The sequence below is a fragment of the Melopsittacus undulatus genome, chromosome Z (assembly GCF_012275295.1).
Source record: "Melopsittacus undulatus isolate bMelUnd1 chromosome Z, bMelUnd1.mat.Z, whole genome shotgun sequence".
Taxonomy (NCBI): Eukaryota; Metazoa; Chordata; class Aves; order Psittaciformes; family Psittaculidae; genus Melopsittacus; species Melopsittacus undulatus.
In genome coordinates, this window is record NC_047557.1 from 55,096,642 (window position 1) to 55,120,625 (window position 23,984).

General features: G+C 42.5%; 1 protein-coding gene across 1 annotated transcript in view; it reads left to right on the top strand.

Moving 5' to 3' along the window:
• The first annotated feature begins 5,711 nt into the window (after window positions 1-5,711).
• The window catches only part of LOC101875239 (paralemmin-2), a 131,373-nt gene continuing 113,100 nt past the window's right edge, over window positions 5,712-23,984 (top strand). Inside the window, exon 1 of the mRNA XM_005154861.3 lies at window positions 5,712-6,078. Coding sequence (XP_005154918.2) covers window positions 6,034-6,078 — 45 coding nt within the window. The 5' untranslated portion in view covers window positions 5,712-6,033. The remainder of the gene's footprint in view (window positions 6,079-23,984) is intronic.

Consider the following 23,984-nt stretch of genomic DNA (forward strand, 5'->3'; position numbering starts at 1 on the left):
CCTTCCCTATCAGCATTAAAGTTGTCAGCATCTATGAAATTCAGTGCCACAAAATGTTTCTAATGGGGTGGATAACACAAGTCCTGGTATACACGTGAATCTCTGATCATTAACAGCTACAGAGAGATGCACAGTTAAGGGGTGGTGACCTATTTCAGTGGCATCATTATGCTGACAGAATAGAAATTCAACAAAAAACAAAACAAAACAAAACAAAACATTTTTTTGTGAAAAGTTGTCTTATTCACAGATACATCTCTGCCCTGCACTGTAGTGCTGGCACTATTTCTTTTGTCACTGCTCTCTGGATATAGTGTCAAGGGAGGAGCTGAGAATACAAAGTGGAAACTGAGGACTAGCCAGGATTTTCTTTTTGTGCAATTTCAGTAAAGGAAACTGGGGAAGGTTCCCTTGCATTTCTTCTCTGCAGATCATCCAATTCCTCCCTCCTCCCTAGGAGCCAGGCTAGGTTCCTGCAGCAAGGTGTAAGCTGGCCAAGTGAGCTGTGGTCCTAACAGCAGTCATGGAAATCCCAAAAGGAGGCAGGCTGCTTCCTCCACCTGGGAAGCTTCAAATAACCCCAGCTACCAGGAGAGGAAAGAAGCGAAAAAGGTGAAATGCATACATTATTAATTCTTAAGTTCTTCCCTACTTCAAGGAAAGACACTGCAAACAGGATCTCCTCATTTCCTGCACTGCAGGCTTGGACAGAGGGTGCTCTATGGCTTTCTTCATGAATTACTGCCAAGGACTGAAGGTCAGGTTAACATGAGGCTATTTAAGTTTGGCAGAGGGACTGGCAGGACAGGAGATCTCAAGAAAATCTCAGGAAATACCTTGTTTCTTGTCCCTGATGCCAGCAGAATCACTTACAAGCAACTGTTTGTGGACAACAGACATCATTTGGCTAGGAGAAGTCTGCTCTGCAGAATGCTCCTGAAAGGCCCTTCCACTCACAGTGTTGGGTGGTCCATCAAAAGGAGGTGCCCTGCCACTGACACAACTGTTTGAAGACCCCTCTATACAGAGGGCTTCTTTCTCAGTGCAAGCTCCCCATGCCTGCAGAATGAAACCAAGCAAACATGGAAAAACCTAATAGGCTGCACATATTAATAAATTATGGCTTACCTATTCATAAGCCCGCTGTCTTGGGAAAGTTTAAAACAAAGCCCTGTCCTCTAGCTGTTTATTTCTTAAGCAATGCTATCTCCTGCTGTGCATGCTTCAGCTCTGTGTCTTGACAGCAAATGGAAAAACTGAAACAACAGAAAAAGGGGGAAACAACTTCAGTTAAACCAAGTCTGGTATAGAGATTTTTTTCTATCAAGAATGATCTTGTGCACTTACAGAACTGGACTCAGGGGTATAGGCTGGGTTCTGCCACGGCCCTCCTGCTCAGTTGCAGGCGTATCTTTTACATTTTTTCCACCTGCATTTCCCAGGCATGAAATGCTGTGGGAAGTGGAGGGGAGATTTCCCACTCCTTGCCTGTCCTGTTGCTCAGGCTGTTCTTCCCACCAACTCACACCACCTGGGGTCTGTGCCCGTGAAAACCCATATGAGTGGGCAATGAGGATGAAGAAGGTGTACCAGTACTAGCATCTGCCATCCCTCAGCAGAGGGGTGAGCACACGTATTTGGGTGTTCAGACAGTTCCCATTTTCACCAAGTCATGAGTGGGAACAGACTGGGAATGCCCACCACCAGCCACCCAAATGGGTTTGCAAGGTTTTGGACATACAGTCCCCACCATGCAGCCACCACTTCACAGGCTGAAGTGGCCAGGTGGGATTAGGACAACTATCCTTGGGTGATGTCCCTTCAAACCCAAACCAGTCTATGATTCTATGATTCCATTATGGCTTTTGGGGATGGGGTCTCTGAGGTGCAGCTCACAGTAGTGAGCTTTCAAATGGTCCAAGCACAACCCCTGGTGCTGCAGCCAATATGCCCCCCTAGAAAGCACCCTGGGTATAGATGAGAGAAGGGTGGCAACAGACTGTTGTCTGATGAAGTTGAGAGCCCCAGTTAAAACTGCAGATGAAGTAGCCTCTCCTGGAAATGTTGGATGGTGCCACTGCTGAAGTTTTTGAAGGCTATGCAAGACATAGTGTTTGAGGGAGCCTGAAAAGTGAGCATGGGGAATGGGCTCAGTAAACTAAAAATTCAGATCAACTTGACATTCCTGGCCTATTTAAATATAGCATCTGAGGCCAAAGTCTGGTAAGGAAAATAAAAAACAGATTAATCAAACCTCAGAATTTCAACTTAGATGAAAATAATATGGTTCAATATGCCCTAGAGAGGAATGCTTGACAATATTGAGGATGCCAGAACAGTTAGCGCAGCACAATGCAACATGTTGGCATGTGGTACTTTTAAGAGCCAGAAGTATCTCCCCTTAAACAATCAGAAATGCAAATGTGAAGCCTGTTTCCCCTCCTTGCTCTGTGTTTTCCTGACAACTGCTGCCAGGATCCAACCACTAACTTGTCACCACAAAAATATGTCAATGTATTTGCAATGGCTGAGGCATTAATCCTGATCTTCATGTGTACGAGTGTGCCTTCCTTACTCAGTCTTCAGTCCAAAGTCTGTTTTCTCAGATTGACTCAGTCCTACCAACAGCTGGGAGAACGGGAAGACAAAGGTTTTGCATCAAGTTCAAGATGCCCAGCATCATGCAGAAAGGTTCTGGTCATATGCAGAACAATGACTAAAACAGTTTGTCAAAAAAAAAGGCTTGTTAAAAAAAAAAACCCACAGATGATTTAACCTAGAACTTTTTCTAATCCAGGTCAGCTCTATGGCAAGGACAAGAACCCAATTTCCACCATATAACTAAGCTGTCTTATTAAAAGTTCAGGCTACACACATCTTGGAGTGGTTTCCGGATCCTCTCCAGAACTGAGCAGGGACTGCAGTTTGTTTCATACACTCTTTTCCAAAGAAATTAAAATAAAAATCTGTCCTGCATGGAAATGGGATACAATTCACACATTATTGAGATGGAGCAGTTTTTGCTCTTTTAAAAATTCCAATGAAAAGAGCAGCCTTTTAACTGACATTTGAAAAATATTTTTTCCCTTTCTTCTTCATTTTCAGCTACTGAACAAAGTATACTAGAATACTTTTTTCCTCTTGCTTGCCTACTCTTCTAGAATCTTCTTGCTCTTCCTTACAACCTCTGTCCTCTGTTGTTTTCTTAGCGTCTTCAAAATTCGGAAATGCTACCCTGCCCTCCTACTCTAAAAGTAAAATAAAAACCAATGAGGCTTAATACAATGTCTTGTTTTTTTTATTAAAATTCCTTACCAACAGAGCAAAACATTCTGGAAACAAAAATCTTAACCAACATGGGTTAAAACATAAAATGACTGGGTCATTGTTCTATCTTGTTACATTTAAAGCTGCCTTCACTAACCAAATGTTCATAGGGGCTGTCCCCTGCAAGCTCTGTCATCATCTTGTAAGTCACCTTACAGAGATCATTTTCTCTGCATTGCAAGTCACCAGCAAGAAACTACTCCTCTGCTGATACATACAGTACCATTACTGTACAATCGTAAACAGCCAAGAGGGTGAGCTGCTGCAGCACAGCTGATCCCCGTTTCCTTGCCAAACTAAAGAGGGGTGCACAGCCCTGCAGCACATTTCGCTGGGGCCAGGAATGCCCCAGCAGTCATTAGGATGCACCCTGCTTACCCCTTGTCTTCAGCAAGCACTGCAGTTTAATGGGAGAGAAGATAAATATGGGGTGTATAGTGTCCAGCTCAGATGTACTACTGTGCTTCACAGTGTTATAAGGTTTTGTATCAGAAGTGAGATGCACTTTTATATGTGATTATCCTGATTACACTTAAATAATGTTTAAATGTTTTGCTGAGTGGATGCCATGTGGAAGGAAAATGTGATGGTGGTGCATTTTACACACCACTTTGGCAGCATTTAATGTGACTACAGGTCATGGATCAAACAGCTTGCTCATCTCAGCTCCAGCAAGTACTGGGGCATACCGTTGTCTTTGCTGGATACAGCCTGTAGCAGAATTCCTCTCCTGGGCAAGGCTTAGCAGCAAAACATGAGAAGGGTATTGAAGGGATTTAATTGCATAGCTTGCAAGTCTTAGTAGAAGCTGCCTATGTGTGTTCTCAGCGCACACATAAGAGGATAGATGTCTGGATCCTGTGTGACAGGACATTTCAAACCCAGATGTGAAGCAATACATAGACCTTATGTTGTGACTGAACACAAAAAAAAGAGGATTTGAAAAAGAACAAGCTAAAAGGGACTAAATAAGCTACAGGACAGATGTCATCCAGCAAATTACTTAAAGGTGGTAAGAGTATCCCAATGTAATCTGGAATTGCTGTATTTTTGGTAGCTGTGAACCCACCCCAACACCCACTTACAGATACTGCCTCACTTGGGATAAGGCAATAAAACTTTGTGTTTTGGCCACACAGACTACTGTAATTATATAATGTTCTATAAGTTTTCTATACAACAAAGGACCTCTTTCATAGAGGCAAAGCTAAGTGAGAAGTCACTTTGACATGCCGTCATGAGAAAAGGAGGCTGGGCACCAATGAGGAAAATGGGACCTGGAGCTGGAAACACTTGAGAAGGCAGCGGCTTTGAAAAGCAGGCTGCAGCAAATAGCACATCTCAGAGCTGGAAACAGGGTGGAGGTGGAGGATGTCTGGGAGAGGAGACAGGGTTTCCAGCAGAGAGGCACACAAAAGGGCAGGCACAGACAAGCAGGATCACTTCCAGACCCCTTGCCTCCAAGAAGACGGAGTCTCCTTGTCTTGTCAGCATGGGGTTATTAAAACAAAACTGTATGCTGCAAAAGCTCCTCAGGCAGGACAGCAGCAGGGTGCCGAACTCAGGTTCTGCCCTGCACTCCAGCCACCACTCTGCCTAGGCAGCCCTGTGCTCACCCTTGCAGTAGCACCTGATGGCTGGGAGAGTGTGAGTGGTTTCTTTTCTTTGCTGTTTATGAGAAAACAAAGCAGATGGAAAATCATACCAAAAAAAAAAAAAAGTAAAAAAAGGTGAAGAGGTTTCTAAACTGAATCCAAGCTTGAAATCAAGGATCAAGGGTACTGTCACAATACTGTATCAGGCCTCCTCTCCCTTCCTCACCTGCCTCCTCCCCTATTTATAATACACCTGGGTTCTTCAGTCAGACCATTTGTACATACAGCTTTGTCACTTGCAAGTGACAATACAATGCTTAAATGTGCAAAGCACGTGCAGAGTGCATGGACACTTTCCCTCTTCCTTCCCATACACATGCTCTTCACTGCTGCTCTTACAGACTGTCGTTGCAGCAGCAGCTGCCTTTTGCAGCGTGCGATAGTACCACTGCATTCATGAGCGGCTGTGCTGTTCCCCCACGGCTAGTGCCTTTCCTGTGCCTTCCGTAGCCAAACCTGCTTCAGCTGAGAGCTGCAGCCGCCTGCCTGCCTGCCTGCCGCAGCCCCTGCTCACTGCACCATGTGCCACCGTCCTCCCCTCCCTGCCGCACTGCCCGCTAAGGACATGCTATGGCACAGCTGTCTGCCTCCTTTGCCGCAGGTTTGGACTACTGTGAATGCTACTGATGCTGAGCTCCTGTCGTGACCCAGCACCCCATAGGAGGAGCAAATGAGCTGAGACGTCAACGCAAAAAATTATAGCCATGCAAGCTATCTCTGCACTCAGCTGCTGGGAGAGTGCATACATGGCTTGTGTGACAGCACTAGCACACAGAAGCGGCAATGAAATGCAGTCAGCAATACAGCTGGGAGACAGGCAGCGAGTCAGGCACTGTTCCAGTGACTAAAATGATCGCACCGTGAGCCTGCCTGCAGTGCCTCCAAAAGTGGCTGATTACTACTACAGGAGCTCGGCTTTCTTTGCAATTACTCCAGTTTCCCCCCGGTGACTGCACTGTGTGCTCTGTTTTGGTTTTGTTTGCCGTTGTTTTTTTCACCCGCACACCACCACCCGTCTCCCTCTCTCTCCTCCCGTGTCCTTCTCTCCAGGATGGCGGAAGCGGAGTTGCACAAGGAAAGGCTCCAAGCTATAGCAGTAAGTCAGTTTCATTTTCTTGCTCTTTTGTCCATAGCGGTAGGTTGTGGAGGGAAGCAGGGATTCCAGCAGGGTGTCTGGGAAGTGCCTTGAGAGCCTGGCTTCTGCAAAGTTGTGCGTGGAGTTCCCTGTTCGGGAAACGAGTGGTTAAAGTCTGCTTTGCAGGATTTGGCGGAGAGGGCTCTGAGGAAGAGCATTCAGCTGACACGTGCGGAAAGAAAAATGTGAAAGCACAGTGGCACATTTAAAAGATTGATGATGGAGAAGAAAAGAAGGAATAAGTGGGGAGGATGGGAGATTGCAAGAGAAAATCAGTACTCTGCTGAAAAGATATTTTCTCGCAGTGGGAGCTTTATCTTAGCTGATTAAGAAGTTAAATAAAATCTGCAGCAGGATGGCTTTTTACTGCAGAAAATAATTGTGGTATTACGAATTTTTGAAACAATATGAACAGAATTATCAGAATCGTGTAATTATTTTGTCTATTAGGTAAACTGTCACCTCAGCTTAATAGCTGAGCACATGCTTTCAACCAAATTCCCTGGCAAGTTACATCCTACCATGGATAAAGTCTAGGCAGTATTGTAACCCATTTTAGTTAAAACTTCTGTTTCCACATTTAGTACCATAATTTGAGTAAGCCATGAGTTGAGCTGGTGCAGCCCTCAGAGGAACGTGGGCAGTGACACCTAGTGAGGATTGAGTCTGGGTGTTTAAAAACCACCATCATCACCACCATCATCCCCGCACGCAGAAATTGCCAGCTCATCTTTCAGCATGGCACAGGCGCTGTGTCAAAAGGCCTGTGTTTCCGTGGGCACTGCCAGTCTGCCAGCCCCACACAGCCTGCCCTTGTTCAAGTGACACCCAGCTCTTCTTCTTCCCCGTGGCTGAGATCTGATGCAGCTGTGCCGGTCTCAGCTGAATGGCACGGCCTGTGCTGGGGACTGCACACCTGGAGGTCTGAAGGGAAATGACAGAAGATGGCAGAGCCCACATGGATTTCACGTTCCCTTTTGTGGTTCCCCCAGTGATCAACAGATGCTGTTTTACTGTATCCAGCAGAGACTGCAGATTTGCTTTGTAGTAAGAGAAATGGCTGCTGCTGCTGTTCCAAGCTGCTTTCTTTAAGTTTGTTATCCGGCTAATAAGTCCATAGAAATTTAAAATAACCAGATGTAAAATAAATAGACTGTGATTTTTTCCTCCTCTGAAATACTTAGTGAAAAAAAGCAAATGGTATCATTTGATATGGGCGGGAGGCTATATCTATTTAGTTTTCAGGTAGTGGAAAGTAGATGCATATTTTTAAGCTGGTTCATAGTTTTCTGTCAGCATAAGCATTGCCAAATTAATCTCCAAATGGAAGCAGCAGAAACATTCTCCCAGAAGCAGCCCTCACTACTGCCTCTGGTTTGGGACTCCTGTATGGCCGAACTATACTGCAGAGCTGCTTCATGCATTGCTGTCTTGAAAAGCTCTGAAAAACTTCCGTCTACACATTAAAATAAGTGGTTTATATTATTAGTACTTCTTTTGAACACTATATAACTGAAAACCAAGAGGCATACCAACTTTCACTCCACATAATGTGCCTAATGCTTTCACAAAAGTAAATCAGATGTTCTGCTTGTGGTGCTTCCATTTCACACTAGTGAGGCCATTGGTGTGTAGAATTATCATCTAGTATATCACAACTTTTTACAGCAGGTTGGTGCTGGTATGAGAGAGGGCCTTGGGAATCTGGGTCTTCATTTTCTATATTTCTCTTTAGGCTTCTATTTCTGGCAAATAAAGCATAGTACAGCAACGTATGCAGTGAATTACATTGAAAGGATTTTATTTCAGCATTAGAAGTATTTAGCCTTACTGTAAGCTTGAATGTAGGCCCATGAACTGACTTGTTTGCTTACCCACTCCACAGAGCAAGAAGTTTTCTCTATAAACTTGTTAGGTAACTTTTTTCCAGTGCTTGGGCTGCTACAGATATTTGTCAGAATGCAAAGGTGTTTATTTCTAGTGTAAGCTTTGCTCCATCAGGATGAATGACATGACACAAGTTAAGCATTTCTCTTGTGCCACTGGTTAGTGGCACAAAATAAGACAAATTCTCAGAAGTTTCATGGCCTTTCTTAGAAGAAGGGAAAGGTGGCATTTTAGTTCGGCTCAATGTTTCCTCTATTTTAACAAGCTGCAGTATTTCAGATGAGCAGAAGCTTACCCCAGCACTCTTCAGTCAAGCTGGTTAAATGCTAGGCATATAGAAAGAAATCCACTTACTGTTGGAACTTAAGCACACTGTTCCCTGTATGTTTGTGCTTACTTCCATAATCACCATGGCAAATGAGCTTGCCAACAAGACAGAGTAAATTTTACATGTGTATTGCTGAGTATTTAAGGGAAACAAAATCCTAACATGGAAATATGAATATTTACACCAGAAGGCTGACTCCTTTTGAAGAGTTTGATTTTGTACTTTGCTACTCTGACTAATCACAGTTTTAATATATGGCTGTCTGGCACAGAGTCAAGTGTCATGGGAAGAGGAAAAAAGAGGTCTAACTGTTACAACATTAATCTCAACCTTGGTGAACATGACTTAACCACTTGTTTTGTCAGCAGCAAGTATTTAGCCTCTCTGTGCATTCATTTTCCATCCATAAACTGTGAATAATGGACTTTGCCCTTGTCCAGAGAGCTGTTAGGGATGCATCCAATACTGAGAGGAACTTGGATGCTATTATAGTTTACCAGAGCAAGAAACAGCTAAGTCTTTAAAAAATAGGATGTGTTATTCAAAAAAAGAGAATCTTCAAGTATATATGTTTCTAATTCCATAGTACGTTCTTAAGCTGTGATTTTACTTTCTTGTGTTTCTGAAGTTCCTAAAATTCACAGAATTACTATAAGACTAAAAGCACTATGGAGGGTCTGTTCTGGAAGTGGGGAGATGTAAGCTACAAAAAAGTGGAACACAACTCTCCCTGCTGGGAAGGAAAACAAAAACTTGTGTTTCGGGGAGGACCTGTGGTAGCCAGGAGTGACTGTTTTTCTGATCCTTCCTTGAGTAGAGGTCACATCACATCTCCCCAGTTGGGTGTCATGTGTGCACAGACAGATACTGTTAAGTCTTTCTGTAATTCCACACTGCTCTTAACATCTGTTTGAGCCTCATCCTAAATCACCACAGCATCGATCTGCTGCTCTAACACTAACAGAACCAATGGTGCCCACTCTGAATGATGGGGAAGATGCCCTGCAGGAGGCAAGCAAGAGGTTGAAAGAGGAGGTTGGAAGCTGTCTGCCTGCCGAGCTTGTTTCTATAGTATGTACAGTATATACAGTGCTTGCATTTGCTTTTTTTCCTGAAGGGGAGTGGTGGGTAAGATTTTGGGTGAAAAAGGAAACATTTTTGTGGCTTTAAAAAATATGCCTGCTGTGAGTTGCTCAGAAGTTTGGAATGCTAATAGTCCTGGAGGATGTGGGCTTTATGGCCAAAGGACAGGTGAGCTGAGCTAATTTATCACATTTTGGATAAGTAAACTGTGTGGCTCCACATTTGTTATATGGCCTTCTCTATGACTGCAGAGATCACTGCCAGATACACAGACAAGCATTTATGAAATGTAAATATTTTCTGTCACTTAGCTAGGAGTCATAGTTGGGAAGCGGAGGCGTTGAGTATGTATTGGTGCATCTGGGATACAAATGAGAATATGACTCAGTGAATATGTGTTATCCATAAATCAGGTAAATTAAAGGCAATTGCATAGGGAAAGCACTGAGGAGAAATCATCCACTAGAGCAACCACCAGTGCAGGAGCTGGAGGAGTCTTTTGGGTTAAAGATATATCCAGCCTACAGATGAAAGGAAGAAGCTCTTAAAACATACTGATTTCTTAGCAAGTAAAAAGGTTACTGCTTACTAGTGCCCAGGTCTGAGAGCACTAGTTCAGTGAAACATTAAAGAAAAATAATTATTGACATTCAAGTAGTCATGTAAAAGATGCTTCCTGTTGGACAAGGACATTCTTGCTTTTTCTATGAGATTATGAGTTTATTGAGCTAGATCTACATTACTGAAGTGTCATCAGGTTTTTTACTCAGCATGGCAGGACACTATTGTTTCAAAATAGCCCTCTCCTGTATCAGAGAAGGCTGCCACAGATGGGTTAAGGACTGGCTGACTGAAAGGTCTCACAAAGTTTCTGTTAGTGAGAGAGATAACTGAACAGAGCCTTGTTCCTTGAGAACAAAGGCTGGGGAGGGCTTATAGGAAGCAGCTTTTCAAGGCTTGAATGTGTTCTTTATTGGTACTTTGATGTAAATGAAAAATTGATAGAGTGCAGGCAACACATAGAGTGGTGGAAGGAGTAAATACAAAAGCAAAAATCAGTCCTGCTGAACGAGTTGGATTATTTGATAAGTGAGGTCTTCTATTTAAAGAGGTCCTTCACACCTGTATACAGCTGGTGTTAAGAGAGGCAAAAGCAGGATTCTGCATCCAAATATAAGGGAGCATGGGACCAGCACCATAGAAGAAAGCTCTGCAGTCTGATCAATGCCACCTTTTGCAGGTGGCTAGAACTAGTATGGGAGATAATTCAACAGGGATGAGGAGTGGGTCTTGATTTTGCAGAGATTAGTTTCACATAAGAGGTTAGGTTTTAGAGTTTACATATAGAACTGCACTAATTTTTCAGTTATTTTTTGTTTAAAAATGCATTATTTTTTAAATCTTAATTTCATTGAAAAATTCAATAATAATAAAAAATCAATAATTTTTCAATCTTATTAGACCAAATCTGCATCTTAGCTTTGGAAAGATAATACTGATCTAGTTTCAGTATCACAGTTGCTAGCAACTTAGGCATTCTACGTTTCTGGGTTGGAAACTCAGCTACTGCAGTGAACATCATGTGGTGCATATAAATTTCAGAAAATTTTTTAACAGACAAGCCAATTTATTTTTTTTTTCACCCATTCACCTGTTCTCTGTTACCCCACAAAATCAGAACTTATGACTAGTAGATTTTGCATCCAGGGTCATTTACTGTAACACTTCTCTGCATTTTTGTGAATCCTTCCAAAGAACACTGTTCATGAAAAACATAATATCTGATGTTGGGGATCACATAGAAATATGTGGCAAATTTAGTTAATCAGCAGTTTACTCTTGCTGTGGTGGCTCAATACACTAGTTTCCTATGCCTTTTTTTAAGAAGTAATATTTTTGCTCTTAGAGTTAAGCACATGAACTCAGGTCTGAACTCAGTTGTTTTCAGACCTAAAAAGGAAGCATGACATGGAAAGAGCAAGCAGCTTGGGCTTCAACACTTGGAAAATAGGTGAGTGAGAAGAATCTGCAAAATTCTATAAGGTCATGAGTGTTATGAAAAAAGATGATAAGGAAATACTAGTCACAGCTTTTGGCACAAGATATAGTAGGTGTCTAAAGGTAGCAGTTGTGAACAAAACAAACCCAATGAGATATTCTTCCTAAAATGAGTTAAGCTATACAGCCACTCTCTCCAGGATGTGGTAGCTGCTCAGAGTGCACGTGGGCATAAGGAGAACCCAGGTATGCTCATGGAACTGCAATCTATGAAGGACTTTCCTATTAGAGTAGGTTTTAAGTTGCAAATTGCTAGAGGCTGGCAGAGAAGTTTTGCAGGTTTTTAGTACTTGCTGTGCTCCTGAGGTCTTCTGCTTTAGCACTGTACTAGAATGAGGCTTGGCCAAATGGTCTGATGCAGTGCAGCCACCCTGTGTATTCAAACATTCTTGGGTTAACCATGTCTTTAAGTGCTCTACCAAGCTCCAGAACTAAAGGAAACCCCTCTTGCAATTCATCATGAAGCTCATTTGAATATTGCTGCTATATAGTTTAATCTGATTTTCCCATTCCAATTTTTCCTCATTATCATGTTAGCAATTGCATATTTGCTATTGCAAATATTGTATTGCAGTGGCTATGATTATTCACAATCATTGCTCTGCCATCTCATTTCTCAGCAGTCCTAACATTCAAGTACCTGAAATAGAAAATTCTCCTGTAGTTGTGACTGTCCCCCTTCTAAATTCCAAGGTGAAAAAACTTGAGGGCTAATGAGACCTAAACAGATTTCCAGAGTACTATAAGGGGACAAAGACCTGGTGTGGTTAGGAAGAGTCTGTATCCTGCTGCAAATATTTCCACGAATGGGTTTATTATGTGTAAACTAGGGGTTATCACAAACTAAATCTAAGTGAGATCTATATTGTGAACACGATATGAGCCCATGAGGTTCCTGTGAACCACAGTGGAAATGAGCCATGAGAGAGGAAGTGTTATGTTTGCATTTTTCATAAATGATGAAGAGAAGGTGCCCTGCACACAAATCTGCAGCCCTAGCCTGGACTGCAGCAATACCATGAGTCAGCTTCATGGCAGACCTTGCACGGAGAAACCCGTCAGAGCACAATGGTACCTTGTCGTTACTTCTGGAGCGCAGAAACCACTGGGAGTTCATGCATTGTGGAAGAAATGCTATAGCTTTTGCCCATTCTAAGCCAGAAGCCAAGGAAATATGACTATAATGCTTGAAAACTAAAACTACCATTTCAGGTTTTATGTGTATTTTTGTTCTAGGAATGTTTACGTGACAGCAAAAGAAGCGGAAATAGGATGAAAAAATATTACTGTCAAGGTATAAGTGAAAACTAGGAACAAATAGAAACCAGAAACCCACTTGCTTTTGAGAAATTTCTAAACAGTCTCCAGACTTACCCAAACTCAACTGTTTAAATTTAGAATTGTTTCCACAGCACATTCCTAGCCCTTAACACATCACCAACATCTCTTGAGCACAGACAAGCATCCGAGATACTGGATTTCATTTTGTGCCTTTCAAATTACATTTTGCAAAAGAAGGTGAAAATAAGTGAAAAGTTTTTGTGATTTTGTTGTTACTGTTGTTAAGTCTCTCATAAAGTAAAACAGTTGTGAAGTTTTTATTGTTTTTGAAACTATTAAACAGCTCTAGCCTGGTATACAACTTTAAGAACAGATGTCACAAGCCATGGTAACAGTGGCATAGGTGTTCATGGGAAGTCAGAGGTGAGAGTATGAGATTTACATGCCATGCTAAAAGTGATGGATAGCTGGGTACCTGGGATGAGAGTGGGATGGGGCTGGAAGGCCATGCACAGTGATGCTCAGTCTCTCCTCAAGCACTCATGCTCTTGCAGAAATCACTCTTTGTATCTAATTCCTTACCCACTTTACACATACTTTTTTATTCTTGCACGGAATGAAGTGTATTCTTTCATCAGCTGAATACTTTGCAAAGTACGGTCACCAGCAAGGTGGTTGGTCTGCAGTGTGGTTTTGAAAGCACTGGACTGTACATGTGTAGTAAATTACGAGGAGCCTCACCAGTCTTCTTTGTGAAGTGGGTCCTGAGGAACATGTCAAAGATTTCAGTGTATTTGTTTGTTGACCAGGGAAATGAAGTTTGTGTAACAGATTTGTTTGCCTGCTTCACTGAGCAAACCCAACACAGCCATGAATCCAATCCCATGCTTCCTTACTGAAGTAGGGTGGTGTTGAAATGTCATCTTAAACCTTGCCCTCTCTCAAATGGCACATGAGCACCTGCTGAGCCTGTATGTGCTGAGGCACTGTTTGGACTGAGGATGCCTCAGGAGATGAGGGATGCTACATGTCCCTCTGGGCCTAATTTCCCTACTGTATAAAAGCCTTTTCTGTTGCAAATTCTGGTCTAAGAAAGTCACATGCTTGCAAGGGTTAACATCACTTGACAAGTGGCAGTGAAATGGGTATGGTCTTTTGGCAATTGCACACCAGAACTGTGTAGCTCTTGACACACAGATGCTTTTTGTTACTTCGCTGACTTGCAGTGAGGTTAGGCACTGGAGGTGTGTAAAGCTTTATTCCTCTTTGCCAGTAAAAACAAATGGTCTCTGTGCACAAAAAAAAGCCAACAACCAGTGCAGTTTGGGGAGCTCTTTTTAGAAGGAGACAGACCTACTCCCATCTATGAGCTGCTGCCCTTTCCAGACAGTACAGAGCTCAGCTTGTTAATTTAGGCAGTGCTCTGATTATTTTAATTTGAGCTGCCAGCATCATTTGACAGGATCCACAGACAACAGTTAGCAGGGTGGGGCTCAGCCCCTCTGCAATGTCTAATAATAGCAGTCGCTGATGATCAGCTGAAGATTTGGGACAGCAGAGGTGAGCTCAGATTTCAGAAAATACATACCTTGAAACAAAGCCCTCAGTTTTCCAGCAAAAGGCTAAATAAAAGGTGTTTGCCAGCCTTTGGGGGACATGCCATTGTCAGCTCCTCTGCTTCAGCCATGTTCATTTGCCATGCAGAGGACTGCAGCACTGCAGTAGAAGGAAGTAACCAGGGCAGGCAATGGCTAAGGAGTACCTCTTTAGAGGTTGAAAGTTGGAGACAGAAATTAGGTGCCAGGTTACTGTGTGATTTACTGCTAGAGGAGGAAGAGTTGAGCAGCCTGTAATGCTTGCTGCAGAAAGTAACAGAGCTGCAGTTTCTTTATGGCTGCAGCAGGAGAGAGTGCAGAGCTGAGGTTACTTGGGAGCAGAGCGGATAGCAGTGCTAAATGCAAGCCCCTAGCTATTAACCAGCAGAATGCTGCATGCTGCAGTGCCAGTGTCAGACCTGACAGGGCTTTCCTAGTGGCATTCACGGGGGGAAGGGGTTGGAGTACATGTACACATGCACATGCACACATGCACACGCACGCACACACACACTTTTGCGCCTCTTGTGGAACAACAGGTCAGCGCTGCACCAGGTGTCAGGTACTTGGAAAAACTGCTGACATCCATGGGTTTTTAAAGGCCCTCTAGTCATCCAGCTGTTTCCTCTTTGGTGTAAGCATTTGGCATCCAAGGTGTCACTAAATTTACGATAACTGCAGCACAGGGGGCTGGATTGTCTTATACGCTGGCTTTGGTACATTATTACTGTCCTCAACGTGTTGGCAAGTTCCAGCAGTTCTGTGAAGATAGTATAGTATTTGGGAGTCAATCCCTTACCTATTTTGAATTCCTATCTACATTGACATAAAAAGTAAGTCTCAGTTGATAGTAATGTATTTGTTCTTAATAAATATAAGCATATGGAAACACTTTCTGCACTTTAGAGAAGTAGGCTCCTGCAGAAGCCTACTTCATTTTCTGGCATTTTAAGATACATCTTTAAGCCCACTCCTTGTGGTAGGCATAACCGCTGAATTGGGAATGTACACAAACTCTTTTCGGCATCATGGTGAACTTAGTGAAATGTACTAGTTAAGGAAGTAACTTCTAATCAGCCACAAAAAAATAAAATCTCCAATTCTTAAATGAAATCAAGAACAACATAAACGTAACATCTTTAAGAACTGTGTCCTTCTATCAGTAAGACACTGAGAAATATCAGTTCCTTGTGCTAAATTTGTACTTGTTGCTGAAGTTTCAAAACTACAAAACTTAGACTGGAATCCATATACAATATCTGAAACTCATCTGTGAAATAGAGACTTGTTCATACTTTTCATGCTTTTTATTATCAGCTTCCTGATCTTCAGAGGAAAAACAATAGACTGTAAGTGGTTTACAAGTATTTTTGTCCTTACCACGTGTGGCATTCCACACCATGCTAAGTGAAGGTTTTGATGAGATTAATGTGACACTGAGCAATGCAGACATCCTCTGTGAATTTCTCGGCAATTCGCAGGACTAAATGTCCCACAGAGGCATTGTTCCAGAATCAATAAAGTTTCCAATATAGACAACTCTTTACATTAATGATGCATTTTTTTCTGGGCTTTTATAACAGTCTAATAATTCATAATTAAGGAGACAGAGTCTTTTAAAGGTTATTGCACTACTGAGAAGAAGGGTATGGACAGCACTGCTGAGCTGGAGAGATCTTGTATGAGTTTCCCTCTATCACTCTCTCACAAAACTCAGGGCACTAGGAAGCATTTCCCTCTGTCTTTGGCCTCTGTCTCTTGAAAGAATGTTGCACCATTCCCTGAGAACTCACAGCCCCTTAAATCAGTCCTGAACAGTAGGTACAAGGTTACAAGACAGGCATTTTGGTGTCCAAGTTTCTACTTTTTTGTTGGTCTGTGATATTGTAGGGCAAAGCGCCACCCTTGCTTAGACACATAAGGCAACAAAAGCAATCTTTGGTCTCTGTTACTTTGAAAACACATGTTCTGCAGTGCAATCAATCCAATCTGCTTTGATGTGGATAGCATTGACCATGTGATTGTGAACAAGTCAAAGGTGCCATTTTTAGTCTTGCCATATTGTTGGTTGCAAGATGGCAAGGTCCAAAAAAATCAGATGGCCCTTGTTATGTATGTCACAATCTGTATGGATTGAAGAGTGGTTTAACCAAACTCCAGCCATGTGCCACTGAAGGCTGAAGTGGTATCAGGCTGTGTGCTTCTCAAAACTGCTGTGGCACCAGCCACAAAGCCACACCTGCAGGACTTGTTGCATCAGTCAACTTTTTGGCTCCAAGTGGCACTGAGCTGGAGGAGGTTTCAGGAGAAGACAGTAGACCTGGCTTTTCATTGGCATTCTTGCATTGATCACGTGTCTGTCTAGGTGAAATTAGCAAGTACAAAAGTGTCTGGAGAACTGAAGCAAGACTGTGACTAGCAATAAACTGTCACAGTGGCAACCTGTACCAAAGTTATGACCTTATTTCAGTTCTAGACAGGGTTTCACTAACCTTCGTCAGATGATGCAGCACGGTCACAATATCTGTAACCTGGGCTTCACTGGAAGGCTCTGTGAATGCGGGTGAAAAAGAGAGTTTTCCAGGGAAATCATGTTCATGATTTCTTGGTTGATCTTAGAAGGTGTGAAACTGAAGGCTGAGCAAGCTGAAATTCCCCTAATGCTCTAGCCTAAAATCAAACGGGATGAGGCCCCTGCCCTTCAGCTAGCATGAAATAGTGCTAGCAGAAACAGATTAAGACAGCACTGTCAATTGTTTTTGTCCAACCTAACCTGGTTTTGAGGTGCAAAACTTCACTGAAATTTTGGAGCAGGTCCTTAGCACATGTTTGGGTGCTGGAAAATGAATCACTCATGATTTGTAGGGCGAATTAATTCTTGAAGGCTTCTAGGAAACTTAGCTCCAGGCAGGTGATATCTCTGTGGCTGCATTTTGATCTCTATGTGCAGAAAGCCTTTCAGCATGCATATAGCACAGACTTAGGAATTTGCCATTCTCTATTTTTGTCTTAGGACAGTTCACATCATGTTTAAGAAACTGATCAGAGAGGGCTCCACTTAAACCATGAACAATAAACAACATGTTTTGCTTGTTGGATATATTGCTGAAGCAATGTATGTTTCCATGTGCAACCCAGAATTGCAAATGTTGTGTACTTAATAGAGTGCAAAGGTGGTGAAGCTGACAACAACCTTTTACTGCTGTGTTATAGCAGAAACTACTTCCCAAGTTTGTTTAAAACTTGTTAGAATTGTTAGACTTGTCACGTTGGATTGTGATTTAACAACAACTCCTTCTTCCTAGACCAATTTGGCTCCTTATTGAAAAGAAAAAATATGTTAAAAAAGCTATTTGGGCTATTTGAGAAAAATCAGCAATAGTTTTGGTTGATCCAAGAGTTGGTATTATTTTACTGTGAAGTGCATCACTTTCTGAAAAGTGACTGTGTAAATGGAATCCAGCAATTCAAGTTGTACTGTCTCCCAAAGGTTATCATAGCATATTCCATTTACAAAATGTTGAAAATGTTTTCCTTCGCTAAAACGCACCAGAAGAATAATTACCATCCTTTAGGGCATGTCTAAATCATACACTGAAGTACCTACATCTGTCCAAAGATGCACATCTGGCTTTTGGGTCTGCTAGGTAAGCAGAACAAGTCCTCATTGCAGCAAATGAGATGTTTATTGAAGTGGATGTACAATAGATATCAAAGGTAATGGAAGCAAGACTATAACTTGTTCCAAGTTCAGCACAGAGCAGTTAGGATGAGCACAGCTGCCTCTGCACAGTGCTGTGGTGTATGGCATCCATTAACTTCCCATTTGACGCAAAAACACATGCCAGAGGGCCTTACTCAGTAAACTCAGTGTGACATCTAAACTTCTCTTTCAGAAAGGAGGCAATTGAGTTGTTTATTGTTCTCCTTAGTGTCCTTATTCGGACATTTTTTCCAAACAACCATTATCACAATCTTTTATCTTTTATTTATTTATTTATTTATTTTCCATTGCTCTGATGAGGAATAGCTACATCCCCATTTTTTCTCAACACATGAGTAAGAGCAGGAGTATCAGAAGTATCCACTAACTCTTAACACTCATTATATGGGATATCTTTAAAGCCTGCATTTTTCAGAAAATAGGTCTTTGTGTAATCCTTATATCCAGAATGCCTCTTGTATTGATGTGAAAGGCGTGAAATTTCAGTGTGTGTGGGTTTTGCATCTGCTAGACATCCAATGCAAATTTTCATTGTGGCAAATCAAGTGTTTATTGAAATGCTTTAGTTTGAAGAGACAGAGCACTTTATAGGGGAAAATACTTTTTCTTGAGGCAGGTGACCAGTTTCACAAGTAGTAAATTGAACAATGGCACACAGTTCGTGATAGAGGAAAATTGCAGCCTACTTACCCTTTTAACACCATCGGTCTTTGTGCATCTAAAATTCAATCAATCAACATTCATTTGTTTGTTTTTCTCCCATGAAACATAGATAAAAGGAAGAAGAGAAACCTAATCTATTCAGTAGTAAGTAACAGAGTTCACACCGTTGGAGACTGCACCAGTGGTCATGAAAAAAAACCCAAAGAATGAAATCCCCCTCTATAACAGATGTAGCTTCAGTTTTGTCACCTAATCGTTCTGTAGGATTTTTCATGCCACCTAAATCTGTGTCTCCATCTTTCCTTCTGATGCAACAAATGTAGATTGTGATACTGTTGCGCATAAACAATATAAAAGCCATCTAAATCAAAACTATGTAGTGCTTTTAAGTTAGGACTTATCATCCCCATTTTTAAAAAGAGGAAAGTGGAACACCCAGGGAACTGCAGACCAGCCAATCTCACCTCTGTGTCTGGCAAGATCATGGAAAAGATTATCCTGGAAAGCATGCTAGGGCACATGAAAAACAGTGATTGGTGACAGCCAACATGGCTTCACTAAGGGCAAATCCTGCCTGACCAATTTGGTGGCCTTCTATGATGGAGCTACAGAACTGATGGATAGGGGCAGAGCAGTTGATGCCATCTACCTGGAGTTGTGCAAAGCGTTTGACACTGTCTTGCATGGCATCGTTGTCTAGAGACACGTAAATTTGATGAATGGACCACCTGGTGGATGAAGAATTGGCTCGATGGTTGCACAGAGAGAGTTATGGTCAACGGCTCAATGTCCAACTGCAGACCAATAATGAGTGGTATCTCTCAAGGTTCAATATTGGGACCGATCCTGCTCAACATCTTTGTCAGTGACATGGACAATTGGATTGATACACCCTCAGAAAATATGCCAGACACCAAGCTGTGTGCTTTAGTTGATACGCTAGAGGGAAGGAATGCCATCCAGAGGGACCTTGACACACTTGTGAGGTGGGCTGATGCCAGCCTCATGAAGTATAACTATGACAAGTGCAGGGCACCTGGGCTGAGGCAATCCCAGGCACAGCTACAGGTTGTACAGAAAAGAGATTCAGAGCAGCCTGAGGAGAAGGACTTGGGGGTGTTGGTCAATGAGAAACTTAACATGAGCTGGCTTCAGTGTGTGCTCACAGCTCAGAAAGCCAACCCTATCCTGGGCTGCATTGAAAGGAGTGTGACCAGCAGGTCAAAGGAGATGATCCTGCCCCTCTACTCTGCTCTCATGACACCTCACTTGGAGTATTGTGTGCAGTTCTGGTGCCGTCAACATAGGAAGGACATGGAACTGTTGGAACAAGTCCAGAGGAGGGCCACAAGGGTGACCAGAGGGCTCAAGCACCCTCCCTTATGAAGACAGGCTGAGAAAATTTGAGCTGTTGAGCCTGGAGAAGAGAAGGCTGCTTGGATAACTCCTAGCAGCCTTCCAGTACCTGACGGGGCCGTTTTATGATCCTGTGGCTTTGGGCATGAGTGCTTCCAAGAGCTTTATTATTCTGTCTCCAGCATTTGAGGAAACCTGATACTGCAAGGGAGGTAAAGGAAATCCCATTATGCAGCTTCTGAATAGTTTCAGGGTTGTTTTCTTTCTGTTTCAGCAATGGAGAAGATAAATCTCTATTGCATATTACTGACATTAGAGCAGCACCAGCTGAGGTCTATACCCAGTTGTGATAGCACAACAGTGAATGCATGCCCTAAGTCAACTTCCAACAAAACAAAGACCAGGGAAGATAAGAAATTAACACAGAAAGGTGGAATGATTTACATGAGGGCATTCAGTGCGCTGAACCCTGTAGGTACCTCTTTCGTATGCAACACTGGCAGGCTACACACTGAACCCCACTGCTCCAGTTAAAGTTTCCCATCCTACACTATCTGCTTCTGTTACAGATGCAGGAAGACCCTGTGTGAGCATAGGAGTCTTGTCTTGACTGTCTTCCCTGCAGGATGCTCTGACCCTTTGGAGGCCGAAGCTTTCCACTAACTCCCTTAAGCCATGCCAGCAAGGTCTTCGGCAGAGTGTCTTCTTTAGATCTTTCATGGAGTTTAGTTAGCTGACATCAAGCAACTTCATCTCGCAACATGTGCTGCAGTTTTGCTCCTCAGCAGTGTTGTATATATTCTTTGACTACAGTGTGTGCAGTCAATTAAACCATTGGTTTTCTTTTTTACTGCCTTCCTGTATGCAAGCAGCCTTACCAATAATGAACTTTTAGAGACTCTTCAGAGGTGTCTTAGGACAGGAATTTGTGTTGCTTGCTGAGTCCAGTACAAAGGCATCTGAAGCCAGGGTATGAACCTGGATCCAGCCCTGTTGACTAGGCAGTACTAGCTTTTGCTCATGTTTGCAATCACTGTTATGGATTGCCTGGTCTAATTTGGAGGGCATAGGGGCAGGTTTTGTTAGTATCTTTGCAATAAGCCAGAGAGAGTTTAGAAGCTGATAGACCATCACACAGAGTATGTAGTACAGCATTGTCCCCGTGAGTACCTCATGCTTCTTTATTTCTAGGGAAGCAAAACAAGAACATCCCTTGCAGTCTAGCATGACGTAGGAGATAAATAGATTGCATTTCCTTTTCTGCAGCAACACCACTTATGGTCATAGTTTGATTTCTCTCCCTTTCTATTTTAGCTTACAGACACATCCAAAGATACTGTCCTTGGGCAAGTAATAACCCTTAGAAAGAAAAAATCATTTACACTGTAAGTAAAAAATTATTTTAGGAAGGAGAAGCATAGATGGAAATACTTCCAGCTGAACAGAACTGTTCTGTCCAAGTCATTAGAAATCATGTAACTGTGGCATGTATTTTCAAAATCCTAGCAGTGGAATGGATCATTTTTGCCCCTGCCTTTCAAGCTGTGATTTTGGACAGGTGGTGGGAAATTCTGAGGTTTTTAAGGCTATTAAGGTTGAGAGAGGAAAATGTAAAAGTGTTGGCGCCAGTTTCCTAGCATGAGTCCTGGAAAGAAGAGAGCCCTTTCCACCACGGCCAGTTACCAGGACTGTCAGCCAGCTAGTTGCTCAACCATGATGCATCCTTGCAACAACCAATTGTAAAAGAGTCATATTTTATTAGTATGCATATGTTTGCTGAATGACAGTTGTTCAGCACAGGACTGCAGGAAAGATCATTATGGCAGGCTCTAATTTGGCAAAAGCTACATAAAATGTATTAGAAAAGAAGATTTGTTTCTATATAGCTTTCCATTACAGAGGCTTTCTCGTAAGTGGGAGATAGAAGTATTGCTGCCATTCCCACTAGATGCTCCATGTGGAACAGAACATGCTGTTAACAGTTTGTCTAGAAAACTATTTCTAAATCTTTTCCCTTTTTAATGAATACATGCAGATTTAATTTTTGCCCTCTACTTCACATATCACACACAAGAGATTAAACTGTGAATGTGACTGAACTTGTATTTGTTTCATTATCAAACTGATGGTCAGATAATTTTAACTTTCTTCTTCTGACATTGGTGTGCCTTTGAACTAAGCAATGTAGCAATCCCATGCTGTGCTCTAGCATGGCAACTGGCTGTAGTAGAGACAAGTAAAGTCACGTCTTACAAATATGTCCTGATGGTCTGAGCTTATGAAAGGTTCTTATATTTAGGTATCAGACAGTGCCCATCTTGATGTGCCATAGAAAACACCAAGTAGCAATGTATGATAGCCAAAAGATACTTTACTACTGAAGAATCCACTGTCAGCACAATGCTGCATTTCTCTTCACAGGTTTTCTCCTTCTCCTTGATGAGAAAACTTGTACAGCTGCTGTTTCATTCTCCATTTGTGTTTACTTGGACATTTGTAATATCACTTCTTACTGTTTGTCATGTTTCTTTTCTTTCCCCATGACCTGCCTGGCTTGCAGGTTTTCTGCAGAACACAAACGTATTTGCAGAAGAATTCAGGGGCAAGTGTAGAGTCTTGCATCTGGGGAAGAACAACCCCATGTACCAGTACAGGCTGGGGGTTGACCTGCTGGAAAGGAGTGAAGGGGAAAGGGACCTGGGGGTCCTGGTGGAGAGGAGGATGACCATGAGCCAGCAATGTGCCCTTGTGGCCAAGAAGGCAAATGGCATCCTAGGGTGCATTAGAAAGGGTGTGGTTAGTAGGGCAAGAGAGGTTCTCCTCCTCCTCTACTCTGCCTTGGTGAGGCCGCATCTGGAATATTGCATCCAGTTCTGGGCCCCTCAGTTCAAGGAGGACAGGGAATTGCTTGAAAGAGTCCAGCGCAGAGCCACAAAGATGATTAAGGGAGTGGAACACCTCCCTTATGAGGAGGGGCTGAGGGAGCTGGGTCTCTTTAGCTTGGAGGAGACTGAGGGGTGACCTCATCAGTGTTTACAAACATGTAAAGGGTGGGTGTCAGGATGATGGAGCTAGGCTTTTTTCAGTGATATCCAGTGGTAGGACAAGGAGGAATGGGTGTAAACTGGAGCATAGGAGACTCCATGTGAAGGTCAGGAAGAACTTCTTTACTGTAAGAGTGACAGAGCACTGGAACAGGTTGTCCAGGGAGGTTGTGGAGTCTCCTACATTGGAGATATTCAAGGCCAACCTGGACAAGTTCCTGTGTGATGTACTCTAGGTTACCCTGCTCTTGTAGGGGGGTTGGACTAGATGATCTTTCGAGGTCCCTTCCAACCCTTGGGATTCTGGGATTCTGGGAATGCAGCGCACAATAGGAAAGAGTTACAATGAAAGATGCACTCTTGAAAACACAGACTTTTTTGTGTGCTGCCCTTACCGTTTCTGTATGCGATGGATTATATTTTCATAATATAAACCTCTAAATGTCTACAGACCTCTAAATGTAGGGAACATGTCTATGATAAACTGGTGGGTGGATCCCATCTGTTTGCCACACTTTAAGAAAACATTTTAGAAACCTAAAGGAAAGGGAACTCATAAATGTACCCATCTTTGCATCCCATCCAGGCTTCTCATTTCCTTGTCCTATTTGATATCTGTCTATACAGATGCCAAGACTGAAATTCAGTTCTTTTCTCATATCTTTCCCACTCAAAACTTGACCTTCATGTTTCTCTTATCAGCATTTGAAACTCTGTCTTTCAGTTTTCCTTTCAAAGAAGGTAAATAGGATATATTCTTCTTGTACTTAAATGCCAGTAACTTTTCCCCCTGTAATCTAGTCTCTTCAGGCCACTGTGTTTCTGGAGAATCAACTACAAGATACGCT